Here is a 15336-nt window from a genome sequence, read left to right as displayed (position 1 = left end):
CATAAAGTTTTGCAGGGAAGCAAAAAATATTTTTAATGCTCTGGTTTTTGTAAAAAGTAAGACCATGTTCTTTTTAGATTTTTGATGATGAAATGGGATGATTAGATGCTTAAAATAGGCTCCAACTTATAAAGCTGTCCAGTTCAAACAGTTTGGATTTTTTATTAATATTGAGAGACAAACTGGAACTGGTCATTGCAGTAGCATGAGCCAAAAGATAAAACAAGTGACTACATGGTTTGATTGTTTTGTACAGGAAACTATTCTGGCGTTGCAGACATGCATGATCTCTCATAATACAAGAATTTTATTTGTGCCTATTCAGAAGGAAAATTACACCATTCAACAAGCCAACAAAGTGAAAGATTGTAACTTTTTTTCCCCTCTCTTTTCCCAGATTCTCACAAATAATTTATTCTGAAAGAAGTTTTTTGCAGATTTCCTTATTGTGAATTGTTCTCAGAGCTTGAACTTAAGGACTTCCCTGCCCATCAGTACTAACTTAGCTGTCAGTTACTCTTCTATCTGGTAGTGTCAGTGTCATCACCCTTTTTGGCCTTTAGAGGAAGAAATGACACAGCTTGTAGGTAATTTGCTGAAGAGTAAAGATCTCAATTTGTGAAGTGGTCCAAATCAGATTTTAGAAATAAGTGCCTGGAGATGCTAAGTGATGTGTTTGAAATCCTGCTGGTCATCATTTATAGAGCTAAATGCCTAGCTACCTTTAAAATCTGACCTTACACTTCATCCCGTGTGTCTGTGTGCTCATTGACTCTGTAGGAGGGGACTCCAGGGTGTGGCTCTTTCCAAGACTTTCTACTTAAGTCTTTATGTTTTGGGGTTTTTTTAAGATATACAAGTCAATTTGCCTCAGTCAATCATTATTTCCTAATTCTTTGAACTCCCACAAAAAAAAATCAAACAAGAAATTCTGTATTTTTTATATTTTGAAGATGAAGATTTGATTGGGGCTTCTGTAGGAGAGGGGAGGGCAGAAGAAAGGGAGATTATCTGTGTGTTAACCATCTTTAACTTAGACTTATTTTATGAAGGTCTTTCAGCTAAATACTGAGGGCTTGGAGTCTTCCTGCTGTGCATGCTGCAGTGGAAGAGCATAGCTTTTTCTTGAATTAATTAACAGTACTTCACATTCTGAAGAGTGAGAATACCCTCAACACGGGCATTATAGATTTAGTGGTTTAGACATCAGATTTTAACCACTGAAAATCTAAAATAAATCAACAGCTTTAATGAGAAACCACACTTCTTTAAATAGCCAAATTCTCACTTTTTCCTTTAAAGCATGCTGGAAGCTTTAAAGATCTGGAAGTGTAATAATTCTGGCAGAACGTTATGAAAATGCCAGAGTGGCTGCTTAATTTACTAAGTGGTTATGTTAGACTAAATCCTGCTGCATTGCATCCCATCTCTTTTACATGATGGTTCTAGTTTTTGTTTCATCTATTCCAGGATACTTTTTATAATCTTTAGCTGTTACCCTCTTACAGTGGTGCTTGTTGCTTTTGAGAAAATCATTTAATGTGGTGGCTACAGTTCACAGTGGTCTAAATCAAGAACAGTTCAGTCTAGTTTATGTGTTTTTCTGATTTACCCAAAGGCACTTCTACCGAAATATGATAATGGTATACTGCAAATCCTGTCCATATGGGAGATGGATGTTCTTCAGTGGCATTGCAAGAGAATCAATTGTGATGAAAAGATTCAAAATCTGATAGTTGCCAGAGAAATAATTTGGAAAATTATAGTGTGTGCTACTAGTTGACATATTATAGCCTTACATAAAATAACTAAATAAATTGGTGCTTTTTTAATCTTAAGTTACTGTGAGACCTACTAAACTAGGCCAGTACCTAAAATTTTACCTCTCACTTTGTTTCCTCTGTTTTTCCTGCTATGATATGACTACAGGAATAGTTTTAACAGATTTTAATACTTTTTAAAGTTAATTCTGTATTAACTCTTAAAAATACATTTTTCTACCAGGTTTTAATATTGGAGCCAACAAAAATTTACCAGCCCTCATATCTCTCCATCAACAGTGAAGCCGAGGAGAAGACTGTATCTATCTGGCATGTGCTGCCTGATGACAAGGTATACCATGATGTTGTCTGTATTTGTATCTTTTTTCACAATGTAGAAATATGCATGGTAAATAAGGCGTATAACGTGTAAACAGTTGCATCTAATGATGGATTCTGGAAAAGAGAAAAGAGTTTTGGTAACGTACAGGAAAGTGCTGTGGGCATATGTTGCCATGCATTTATTTTTCAATATGCCATTCTTAACTTTTTCTTGTAAGCGTACCCTGTTGTTCAATGGATCTTTTGTCTCCATCAGTTTTTAAAACAACTTGCATCTCTGGTCAGGTTGTTTTAAAACAGTATATAAAATACAAGTCTGTTTTTTAAGATTTCAGAAGTACTTTACAATATACTGTCATCATACAAATAATGTAGTATCAAATTACATATTCTAACATAACTGTCTTCTTCCTGTACTTGCAGAATTGCTTGTCAGCTGTGGTAAATAATCCTTTAAAATGGAAGTAATAGAGACTTGTATTTTAAAATAGGAGTGGAGTTGATCAAAAGCCAAAGAAATATTTGGCAAAAGAGCAGATAAAAGCTCAGAAGGTCTAGAAATCAGAAAATTTGGAAGTCTGTATGTCAAGGTGTGAGGTAGCCAGATGTATTTGGAAAGGAGCTTAGGCAGTCTGGACATGCAAGGGGAGAGGAAAGCCTAGAATGGTTACTGCATACTGGGATGCCTAGGAATTGAAATATTGTTTAAGAGTGAAGACAGGGAGGACATTGTAGAACCTCGGAGGGCAGAAACATGGAGGGAGTCTATGAAGAGTGAATGGAGGCTGAGTCAGCTGGAGACACAGCACTGGAGATGGTGCAGTTTGTAGGAACTAGTGCTGTACGTTCTTCCATGGCAGCATTTTGTTTGCCTGCAGGGTGGACAGTGAAGACCTATTTTTCAGGTATTTCATCCTTCAGCTTTTGTATTTGCGTTCTGTTAAAGGAGAAACATTTTTGCATGCAGAGTATGTGAGTCTGCACTGCTTAGAATTTTTGTTGTGAGTAAATGGACAGTGGCTGAAATAGCATATTTGGGGCACAGACTGAAATGTTTGCCTAGACCAAACCTGTTTAACTGTGGTTTATTCTGACTGTTGTTTTTCCAAGTAGGCTCAAACCCAAAATTTACCATACAGTAAATAATGATTTACAGAGTAAGTACTACAGAGTAAGCCTTGCAATTGTAAAATATCTGTTCTGAAAGTATTTCTGTGTTCAGAACTAAGTCTGTTTAGAAATTTGTATGTGCACATTTTTTGGTTTTCCTGTAGGCTTTTTTTGTGTGAATGTAGTCCATCTCCAAAGAATACTTCTTGTTCTGTTAAGTGGCTTACCTATAGTATAAGGAGAAACAGAGGACTAGAATGAATTTTCTGGACTATTGAGCCCAGTTCATTTCTGCAGACGCTCTTGCTGTATAATGTTTCACATAAAGTGATCAAGCTCTGTCTGAATACTAGTGTAGGTTGTACAGATGACCACTCATGCTGGAAAGTGGTTAATGCCACTGCAACTCTAGAGGAGTCTAGAGTTCAATACTGCTGGTGAAGTCAAAGATGGTTACTTTGCCTCCTAGCTTTCAGTCTGAATTTGTTGCCATTTCATACTTACTTATCACTTGGTTCCTTTCTCTGTCTGATGTTGGCCTTATGGTATTTTTAAGGAGAATCTTAATATCTCTGCATTGTTGGCATTTTTGGGTTTGGTTTTTTTTTTTTGCTTTTGCTTATGCAAAACAAGTAGGCTTGGTGTACTGGCCACACATGGCATCTCATTGTCATGACTTCTTATGTTCTGATTTGAATTACCTTACTTGAGCATGTCCACTCAGATTCCAAAAGTGATATTTCCTGGTGTGGTCATGTATCATTTAGCTACCAGGGTAGTTCGTCTTGTAGTTTCAGCAATGATTTTTTTGAAGGATATAGATGTATGATCTGTCAGCCCACTGCAAAGAGGAGGACTCCTACTTTGATTCTTACTAGGCATTTTAGGGGCTGACTAACAAGCAAAGACCATCTATCCCTCCTGCAAGGGCAGGTTAGGTGGCTGGGTTTGGAAGCTGTTTCAGCCATCCACTTTCAATCTACCTACCACGTGTCTGTCAAAGCTTTACCAGCTCAATCTTCCAATTTCAGTTCATTTTGGCTTATAAATTAATGGTTTTACTTACTTTATAAAATTTGGTAAGTGCTCTAAGAATAAGAATTTTGAATTATTGGAGTTCATGCACAAAGAAACTGAATATCTGTTTCAACTCCGAACTGGAACTTAGTGGAGCCTACAGCCAGCAATTTTATAATGAATAGGCAAATGACAGTCAGTACCAGCATAAATAACATGGCCTCTTTCTTTTCTGTGTCTGTTCTAGCAGCTTATCTTAGTATCTCTACCTTTAGTAATACCATGTTTAAAATAAATGCCTATAAAAATCAGATAGCGTTATATTTTGTAGAATGCACTTTACCTTTGCCTTGCAATTCCCTAATTTTAGCAGCCCTTTCCGCATGCACTTAGAGGAATGCAACAGTACTGTTTGCAAGTTTGAAATAGAACAGCGTGTCTCTGTTTTGAATTGGCTTCTGAATCCATTCTGAGTTTTGTTTTAGATGGCTGGTGTGTTTTTTGCCTAACCAAAGAACAGATGCTGAACTTGGATAACATGCCTGATATGTTTACTCCAATGTATTCAAAACTTGGCAGAACCATGAGGGACATAACTTTAATTTTATTTCACTGCCTGTGAATATCATGTGGTAAATGAAAGATGTATGAATCTGTGAGAGATTAGATGACAGGTAAAACCAACAATACTTGCACTATTTCTTATATTTCTTGAGCATTTCTGCCTGTCAGGACATAAATTTTAACTTATTTAGATTTTAGATTATTCCTAGTAATGGGAATTGGACCAGTACCAATAGCTAAGCTCTGAAAAGGGTTGCCAAGCATTAAAATTGGGAAGTGGCAGAGTTTGTATATGGAGGGAAGACTAAAAGACAATGCAGATACACCCTCCTGATTAGCACAGGCTTTGAGTTGGTGATCTTTCTTCATGCTAGAGAACCAGGCAAGAAATATCTATACCTTTTTAATTGCTTAGGTCACTAAAGTGCCAAATGAAATTCAACTCTAGAAAGCAGAATTTCTTCACATATATTGGTCATTGTGGTGGGATCCCAAGGTTGCCAAGGGCTTTGAGGTGTGGTGTAGTTCCACCTTTTCCTGAAAGGAGAGTGCTTTCATGAGAAGATACAAAAGGCTTCTGTTTTCTACAGTAGAGTTTTATTAGAACAGAAACATAGAGCAATATAACTGTCTACAGAGAGAACTCTGTTCAGCTGATTGTGACAGATTTATATTTTAAGAGGTCTGCAAATAAATGAGGCCTGGCCCTTTGTATTTTTGTAGGGTGGCTTCTTTCTCCCAGCTGCTCTTAGATATTTGAGACATTCTTACTGCTCTCTTCTGGATTCTTAGGGAAATTGTCTCCTTTTTGTTTCTTTGAACAAAGATTTAGATTTGTCCCTTCCTTGAGCAATTCCTCCTACTTTTGAAGAACTTCCCACTTTACTGTCCAGCATCAGACTTCCTGCTCGTAGTGCTCTCTGCCTGAGTGTCCACATGTTAGGCCATTGAGTATGCAGAGCAGGCTCTTATTATTCTCAGAAGGGGAATTTTTTTCCCAGACTTCCTAGAGGGTTTGCATGTGACCTCAAGTTCAGACCAGGCTGTACTGACAGCCCTTGTGGTTTGCATAGTTTGTAAAATAGCGTGTTGCGTTTGCAGAATAAACAGTGAAGAAACAAACCAACCAAAATTTCTATCTAGAACTTCTGTTGCTTTGTTTTTGGGTAGAGAAAAAATGCCTTGAAGAATGAGTGTTACAAGGTAATAGACTCTTATAAATCAAGTGTTTCTCTTTCTGTGCCTTGAGTTTTAGGATAGAAGATATGCCTACTAGTACTTCATTTGTTAAAAGGAATGCTTTATTTGTGTATTTTTTTCTGTGTGTTACAGAAAGGTATCCATGAGTGGAACTTCAGTGCTACTTCTATCAGGGGAGTAAGGTAAGTTGTTTCCCTTTCATGTTTTGAAATGAAGAGCGTAGCTGAAGGAGTATTGTGGACCTTGGTGGAGTAACAGATGCAGAATTGGGGCAGAGTATTAGAGGTACTTTCACAGGTGCTGTGCTCTAGTTGAAGCCCCAGGAGTGTTATTCCGGGTTCAGAAATTACTGCTTGCAGGGATCATTATGTAAAAATTAGTAAACATAGTCTGTTAAACAAAAACCTGATGTATTCTAAAAGTTGATAGTCACTTTTCTGCTAATTAAGATTGAATTAGAATAACAGCCAACTTTTCATGTCATCTTACTGGAGTTCTGTCACAGCCAGGAGATGCTTGGTGCACAGAATATTCAAGCCAGAAAGTAACATGTGAGTGCAGGATGTGACGGTATGAGGAACTGACAAGATCAGGGTGTCTTGCAATGTCCTACTTGCTTGCCTGTTTTGGGGTTTTAGTGTGAACGCTTGGGGTTTTGTTTTGGGTTTTTTTTGTTTCTGTGACTGTTTGTAGGTATGGCAGCAAAACTATCTCAGAGAAGGCCCATAAGGAGAGGAGTCTGTCAATGCAGAGTGTTGGTTAGACCACCAAGTGAAAATTTGAAGATTGTTTGAGGGAACTGGAAAGGAGGTCAACAGAAGAAGGAGAAACCAAACAAACAAATACCCCAAACCTCCCAAAGATTCATGTGGCGTATGTTAAGAAACGGTGTGACCAGCAGGTCCAGGGAGGTTATCCTCCCTCTGTACTCAGCACTGGTGAGACCGCTCCTCGAATCCTGTGTTCAGTTCTGGGCCCCTCACCACAAGAAGGATGTTGAAGCTCTGGAACGAGTCCAGAGAAGAGCAACAAAGCTGGTGAAGGGGCTGGAGAACAGGTCTTATGAGGAGCGGCTAAGAGAGCTGGGGTTGTTTAGCCTGGAGAAGAGGAGGCTGAGGGGAGACCTCATTGCTCTCTACAACTACCTGAAAGGAGGTTGTAGAGAGGAGGGTGCTGGCCTCTTCTTCCAAGTGACAGGGGACAGGACAAGAGGGAATGGCCTCAAGCTCCACCAGGGGAGGTTTAGGCTAGACGTTAGGAAAAAATTCTTTACAGAAAGGGTCATTGGGCACTGCAACAGGCTGCCCAGGGAGGTGGTTGATTCACCTTCCCTGGAGGTGTTTAAGGCACAGGTGGATGAGGTGCTGAGGGATATGGTTTAGTGTTTGATAGGAACGGTTGGACTCGATGATCCGGTGGGTCTCTTCCAACCTGGTTATTCTGTGATTCTGTGATTCTGTGGTAGGATCAAGAATGACTTGTATAAGGAAAGACTGTCTTGACTGAATTAGAAGAGAACAAGGTTATATGTTCAAGGCCACACTTCTTTTCTTCAGCCTGCTTCTCTCTAAAGGGATGGTGCTTGTGAGATAGTAACAAAGGAGGAAACTGCCATCTATTTGCTTGATTTCAGCAAAATCTTTTCTGTCTTCTAAGAAGACTACTTCTGGGGGGAATTATTTTCTGGAAGGGGTTTTAGTCTGGTTTGTGTGCAATATTGTCAGTAGAGAACAGCTGAATTTGAGCTCATGGACCTGCTTCATTTAGCCCAGGTAGAATGTAGTGTCTGTATTGTTTGTGAGGGTCCAGCCTTGCAATTTGTGTCTTCTGACAGTAGGAAAGTAATGTTCTACTAATGCTGTGACTTCTTTGGATCAGTTCTTAGTCTTTTTCATTTTTCTACGATTTATCTATATTTTGGTATCCTGCAACTTTCCATTTTGGTGTTTGCTTTTAGTGCAATAAAAAAAAATGTCCAGAAATCCTACTTTTTTAAAAATAATCATTGCTCTGTTCTAATAATAACTGTTTCATACACACAAAGCTGTTGCTGTGTCTGCAGTAAATTTTTGCACAGATGGGTGATTCTTTTTCCTTCCAAAAAGTAACTTAAAAAAAACAAACTATCAGTAGGCACAGAAATTCAGTCCTGTGGGATTCAGCTTATTTTAGGCAAGATAGCAATGATATGCTTAGTGCAGTCTGGTTTTGGTTACACTATGTTTTTGTTCTTGGAGAAAAATAATAACTATTTATTCTTCTTTTCTTCCTTACTCCCCTCCTCCAGCCTCCTTATTAAACTCTGCTGTGCTCAGTGCCATTTCTGGTATACGCTCCTGCATTTGTTGTTTAAGTGTCAATTGTCATTTAATTTGTCAGTTAAATTAATTTCCAATCTGTTCATCTGGACAGATGTCCAAAATGACTTGGAAGACATTACAGTGAGCCAAGAGTCACTGTGACTTCTTCAAAAACTCTCTGGCTGTCTCCATAAGGACCTGCAGGGGTAAATCTTTATATTACACAAATATAAAACTGCATAGGACTTTTCTTTTTTCTTTTTCTTTTCCTTCCATATATATGCAAATTCCCGACCACTTAATTTTTAAGTATTTTTTGAATTTTTTTCATAGAATCATAGAATCACTAGGTTGGAAAGGACCCACTGGATCATCGAGTCCAACCATTCCCATCAGTCACTAAACCATGTCCCTGAGCACCTCATCCACCCGTCTTTTAAACACCTCCAGGGAAGGTGACTCAACCACCTCCCTGGGCAGCCTGTTCCAGTGCCCAATGACCCTTTCCATGAAATATTTTTTCCTGATGTCCAGCCTAATCCTCCCCTGGCAGAGCTTGAGGCCATTTCCTCTTGTCCTGTCCCCTGTCACTTAAGAGAAGAGGCCAGCACCCTCCTGTCCACAACCTCCTTTCAGGTAATTGTAGAGAGCAATAAGGTCTCCCCTCAGCCTCCTCTCCTCCAGGCTAAACAACCCCAGCTCTCTGAGAGTTGGTTTGGGGTAGATAAATTAAAGATAATTTTTGCCTCTTCAGGAAGCATGTTAGCTGCTTTCCTCTAGAGGAGGAATTAACTGATTTCCACCAGCAGAGGATCCTAACTCAGAGGCACACTTCATATTGGATGCTGTTAGGGTCAAACAGAATCACAGAGAATCACAGAAACAGCAGGTTGGAAGAGACCCACCGGATCATCGAGTCCAACCGTTCCTATCAAACACTAAACCATATCCCTCAGCACCTCATCCACCCGTGCCTTAAACACCTCCAGGGAAGGTGACTCAACCACCTCCCTGGGCAGCCTGTGCCAGTGCCCAATGACCCTTTCTGTAAAGAATTTTTTCCTAACATCCAGCCTAAACCTCCCCTGGCGGAGCTTCAGGCCATTCCCTCTTGTCCTGTCCCCTGTCACTGGGGAGAAGAGGCCAGCACCCTCCTCTCTACAACCTCCTTTCAGGTAGTTGTAGAGAGCAATGAGGTCACCCCTCAGCCTCCTCTTCTCCAGGCTAAACAACCCCAGCTCTCTCAGCCGCTCCTCATAAGGCCTGTTCTCCAGCCCCTTCACCAGCTTTGTTGCTCTTCTCTGGACTCGTTCCAGAGCCTCAACATCCTTCTTGTGGTGAGGGGCCCAGAACTGAACACAGTATTCGAGGAGCGGTCTCACCAGTGCCGAGTACAGAGGGAGAATAACCTCCCTGGACCTGCTGGCCACGCCGTTTCTGATACAAGCCAAGATGCCATTGGTCTTCTTGGCCACCTGGGCAAGAAGCATGTTGTAGCATTATGAAGGCAAGTATTCTTTGGAGTTGGACAGCCTTCAAAACCAGGCCTGCTTCTATTCTACTTTTGTATCCAGACTGTTTTTGTCCCCTTTGAGGTTCCTAGACTTAAAGCAGTCTGGGACAAGGGAGTTTGCAGTTTTGAGGTTTCTCAGCCTTTCTAGACTAGTAAGAGCCAGCTTTAGAGGTGCAGCCTTAATGTGTAAGGCAGGTCTTTGTACACCTTGGAGGCTTTTTCAACAAAGGCCTCCATAAATGTTTACTGTGATACGTAATGAGACAGCAGGTCTGAAGAGATGCCTGGCACTTTTTCTGTGTGCTATGCATCAGCCAGTGTAATCAGCATCTTATTTCATGAATAATGGAGTTTAGCTCTCAAGAATTCCAAAGGGACTTGGAAAATACGTAGAGCTCTCTGAGCAGCTCAGTGCTAAATTGCACTCAGTATGCAGACAGGCAATTGATTTTAGCTTAACAAACTCATTGATTAGTGCTTTGTGCACCAATATAATAAACTCTGCTTTTGTCATATGCCTTCTTGACCTCTTAAACACTAATGTTTATTACTTATTCATGCAAAAAATGACTGTTATTCTTAAAAGCTTTGTCAGAGCTTTTGGAACATTGCTGCTACCCCAAGGTGCTTCGCGTGTTAGATTATCCAGAAAAGTCCCTAGTGTTCTGCAGAGCTGACATCATATGCACAAGAAGATGCCATCTTTATTTTTCCAATTTAAAAATCAAAAAATAAAGTAGCAGGCCGAAGTTGCTAGACTACAAATTGACTTTTTTCTGTGTTCCGGACAAGCCCTGAATTATGACATAACTGCTACTTGTGTTGTTTCTGTGGGAGAGTGCCTCAGAGTTCATGATGATGAATGTAGTGTTACAAACAGTGAAAAAATTGGATTCAGATCTGCATCCAGTTTTCTTCATAGCTTAAGAATTGACGACAAGGTTGTTGTCTTCCATCCCAAGTTCTTGGACTTGGAATATATTCAGACTCTACTTAAGTATTAACACTGAGAGCTGTCTATACTCCTAAACTTCTACAATACAGGCAAAAGTTCCACGAAGCTGCTTTTCTGTGGTTGCTGCCAATGCTCAAATGTTTTATCTGCTGCTTCATCTGGAAGGATTAGTAAGCACTATTTGCAGTATTTCTCATTGCTTAAGGAGAGTTCTAGGTGCGAATGACCTAGGCATAAGGCCATGTTGCATCTTGCCTCCCTGTTTGTCTTGGGAGTTTTGCAAATTCAGCCCTGATTCGTGTGTTTGGAAACTGTCAGAATGAGGCATTTCCTGAGTAAATTATCCTGGGTTTTTTTATACCTTTGTATTTTTTAGTCTTCCTCTTTTTTTCACTTTAACAACTACTTTTTCAGGGAAGAAAGCAATGTATAAGCAATGTAAACACTCACTTAAAGGCCTTAAATATTTATGAATTTGCCTGCCCTCTGTGTACACACTGCATTCTCACTCTTTTATTCACTACTGTGTTAGTGGCTTCTGTGCATCTCAGGTTTAAACTGACACATTATTCAGTAAAATGTTTAAACTCGCATGGAACTTGAAGTGAATGAGTAATTCTGGTAATATCAGTTACTCTGTATCTAGAGAGGTTAGCTATAAGAATGAAAAACTTGAATTAAAAGGTAATTTATAAATTGGAGACAATGACTTTCTTTCTAAATGAGTACATTGCTTAGCACTTATGAATTTTCTTTACATAAAAATAAATTAGTTGCCACATGACAAGTATTTTTATAATGAAGCTTACTCCTCTCATAAGTACCTTTCTGAAAGGCAGGCCCTTCAGCTTTTCTTAAGAGTCATTTGTTTATCCACAAGTTACAGGATACTCCAGTAGAGGATCATAAAAGGCAGCAAGGATCAAACAACCTTAGACACATATGAAAGGTTTAAAATTACAAATATTTCCTGATATTTAATAAAAAATCATATTAATACAATCATTAATCCTTTGGCACAGCATAGAGTACCATTCTACTTTATTGGGCTAGAAAGTAATTAAACTCATGATAGCTATCCTGATCCAGCTAGAATAGATGGATTTCACTCAGGCTGTGGATTTTGTCCAGTGTCTTATAGCTGTTAATAAGATGATTAAATTGGTCTTGGTTACTCAAATACTGCATTATATTCGCTTGTAACACCTTTAGACATCTATTTTGTAACAATCAATTATACTGCATCAGCTTGGCACCTGGCACTCAACATGTCACAAAATTACAGAAAGAACTACTTCAAATAATGTTTAATATTTTCTATAAGGAGCATAGAATAACATGCATAGAAAACAGTTGTGGTGAATTAATATCTTTGCAAGAGCTGCAACCTGCCAGGGGTATAAAACTGACTACTGTACCAGTTTGCACCTCTTGTGCTTTTCTGTTGTATCCATAAGAAAATTGCACATCTGCTTCTTCCTTATCTTTGTTCTCTTCTTATAACAGATAAAACCAAACCTGAAGACACTGGGGGGCGAGGGTGGTAAAGCCATTCATCGATGCTGACCTTATTTTGAAATATTTTTCCAGCAACTATCAATGTACTAATTCACATGGAACCAATCAGAAAATTTTGTGTTTAGGATTGAGCTGTGGCCGATTTCTAAAGCAGGAATAACTCATTACTTGAGTTCAAAGTCCACCTTTCTAATATCTTGAAAGGATGTTTTGTCCTGGTTGCAGGAGTGGAAATTAAGGGCCTTACCTACATGCACTGAAGACAAAAATTACTCAGGTCAATGGAAATAATCCGATTAACTTCTTTGCTGCTGCTCTTTCTTGGGCAACATGTGGAGTAGAGGGGCAAGCTGAATGATAACAAGCAGCAGGCTGTGAACTTTGGAGGACACAGTACTTTAATTTTATAATAAGGAAAATGATGGCTTTTTAGATTTAATCTGATGCTTTCCCGTATTAAGTGGATTGATCTGTACGGTTCTACATAACCAGTAGAAGTCCAAATCCATTTTTGCAATAACATGATCTGCTTGGCTGTTATTTTAGCATTTCAAAGTTTGAAGAACGGTGCTGTTTCCTATATGTGCTGCACAACTCAGATGACTTTCAAATCTATTTCTGCACAGAACTTCATTGCAGAAGGTACGTCACTTGTTACTTCAGAAAAAAAGCTTAGCCCGTGGTGAGGTAGATGGTGTCTGCATGCACAACAGAGACTGACAGTTTCAGCACTATGGCGAAAGTTGGTCTGAGTATCCTCATTAGTCACCATCTTCCACGCAAAAGCATAGTGCTGCACTACCCTTGAGATGTATGAGGGCTGAAGGGTCAAAGTGCAAGCTCAGACACACATTAGAAAAAGATATGATTATGAATTTAATTTTCTTCTTTGCGCATTTTGTGGCATTATTTTTCAAATATTTATCAAGTTAAGGCTTACTACAAGTGTTTATTGCCCCCAGTCCAAGAAAGCATTCTAAACTTAAAATGGACTTTCTGAAGTGGGAACATTTAGACCAACAACAAGGTCTGGTCGAGATTTCTCTTTTACTGTAGCTAAAATTTTAGGTACAATAATGAAGAAGCACACTTGATTTCCTTTGTATTAGCACCATGTTTACATAAGTAAGATTGTACCATTATCTTTATGGGAAGCTTGCCAAGGGTTCATTGCACAAAATTAGAGGTGTCTGAGAGCTGTGTTTCTGCTCCATAAGCTTGTGGGCTGTGGTCTTAAGTTGATCCAGAAGACATTAACAGAGAAAACTTCATGTCTTTGTGCTAAAAAAAAGGCTGAAACTTTACCCAAAATTGCAGTGGTATTCCATATTAATGGCTGTGGCCACCTCCCAGCCCAGTTCCTAGCTTGTCCTCTTGTTATTCAGGTTCATATAGTTTTTTTTTACCATATTAATTCCCCTTTGCATTTGAGTGCTTATAAGACAAGTAAGCAATATCTTAGCATGACGTGGTATTTGCATTTCCATTCTTTCAAAGGGGTAGAAGTCCTAAGTATTTTTTTTCTAATGAGAAATCATAAATTAGATCTGCTTTTCATTCAAGTAGAAACTTGAAGCTAGCCTTTCTGCACTATAACACCTCCTCCAAATGTAGGCAAGACTTCTAGGCACTTTTCGTGATGCCTCAGTGCTTCCTTTTGGCATAAAGAAATGGTGATGTAGAATGGAATTTCACCTGATATATAGATTTTGAAATATGAATTCCATTAACAATTACAGACATCACGGATGACTTGCACATATAAAAGGAGTATGTAAAAGAAGTAGGAAAACTGCATATTTTGACTGTTAATTCTTCATGTAAACAAAATATTATTTTTTCTCTTTGTCAACAAACTTTTATGCTTCCTTCATTAATTCAGAGAAAAGTGTTCTCTTTGTCCTATACTGTCTCCAGTGTGTATTTTTTTTCCTCCCTTAACAGGTTTTTTGACATGGTGAACAGTATCACTGAAGAAATAGGGAAAACTACAGAGGAAGGGGAATGTGATGGAGACTCTCTAGAGGTATTTTTACTTCCCCCCTGCCCTAGCATATTAAGAATTTTGGACTTCTAGTGTAGCATTTCACTGAAGGGAGTAAGTTACTCATCTGTTCTCTGGAAGAAATTTGTCAAGTTATTGTTTACAAAATTTTTCCCTCTACTGTTTATAAACGAATGTTTCTTTTTAATGGTCCTCATGGAGCCCTATAACCAGCATAGCTAATTCTCTTGTATTTCAGTTAGCATACTGGCTCAACTCTGGAATTCTCCAGTTGTGCCTGTTAAAGAGTGATTCTTGTAACAGTTACTTCAGAGTGTAGTGGTAGTCAGGCAGCATTAACATCTGCTTAAATTTTAAAGGCTGTTTGTTGGCTGTTTCATGCATCACAGGAATCATGTACGCTTCCGTTACTGGCGGATCATCCACGTAACAAGTAATGGTACAGTTGTAGCAGGGGAAGGCTTGACCTTGCTAGTTGCCATCAGTAGGCCAGCACAGCAATGAGCAGCAAACTCAGATTTTATGATGATGATGGTGCCGCTGAGGTCTGCTAATGCCCTTAGCCCACTAACTCACAGTGAAGCTTAGGATGCCCTACTTCTTTTACCACCCCTGTTAACTATGTTATAGCTTGCCTGGGCATTCCTTTGCACACTGCATTCTCGCCTTGGGTTTTTCTCTGAGCTTACACATAACTGAAAAGTGAGGACAGAGCCATTGGGCACAATGCAATACTGAAGGTGTTCAGGCATTCTTTTAGGTGTCAGGGAACAGGACAGAATATCTAAGACCATGTTCTATCATATGAAATCTGGTGTCCCAAAGTTCTAGAGATATCCCGGGTCAATACTGGATAATGAATACAGACAGCCCTCTGTCCCAGTTTTGATGTTGGTATTTTATACTACATCTGAAACTGGAGATGAGACAAAAAGAAACCACTAAAATGACTTGCGGGATAGAAAAACACCCTATAATAAGGACCTTTGGGTGCCCAATTTGTTTATTTTAGCAAAAAGAAAAGCAGTGGGTGACTTGATTACAGTGGGTAA

General features: G+C 39.1%; 1 protein-coding gene across 1 annotated transcript in view; it reads left to right on the top strand.

The window, feature by feature from the left end:
• Positions 1-15336, top strand: part of MAP3K5 (mitogen-activated protein kinase kinase kinase 5) — a 104576-nt gene that overhangs the window by 62310 nt on the left and 26930 nt on the right. Inside the window, exons 11-14 of the mRNA XM_069851945.1 lie at positions 2005-2112; positions 6126-6175; positions 12826-12921; positions 14224-14305. Coding sequence (XP_069708046.1) covers positions 2005-2112; positions 6126-6175; positions 12826-12921; positions 14224-14305 — 336 coding nt within the window. The remainder of the gene's footprint in view (positions 1-2004; positions 2113-6125; positions 6176-12825; positions 12922-14223; positions 14306-15336) is intronic.

The sequence above is a fragment of the Phaenicophaeus curvirostris genome, chromosome 2, assembly GCF_032191515.1.
Source record: "Phaenicophaeus curvirostris isolate KB17595 chromosome 2, BPBGC_Pcur_1.0, whole genome shotgun sequence".
Taxonomy (NCBI): domain Eukaryota; kingdom Metazoa; phylum Chordata; class Aves; order Cuculiformes; family Cuculidae; genus Phaenicophaeus; species Phaenicophaeus curvirostris.
Note: the sequence above shows the minus strand (reverse complement) of the source record. Positions and strands in the feature narration are given on the sequence as shown.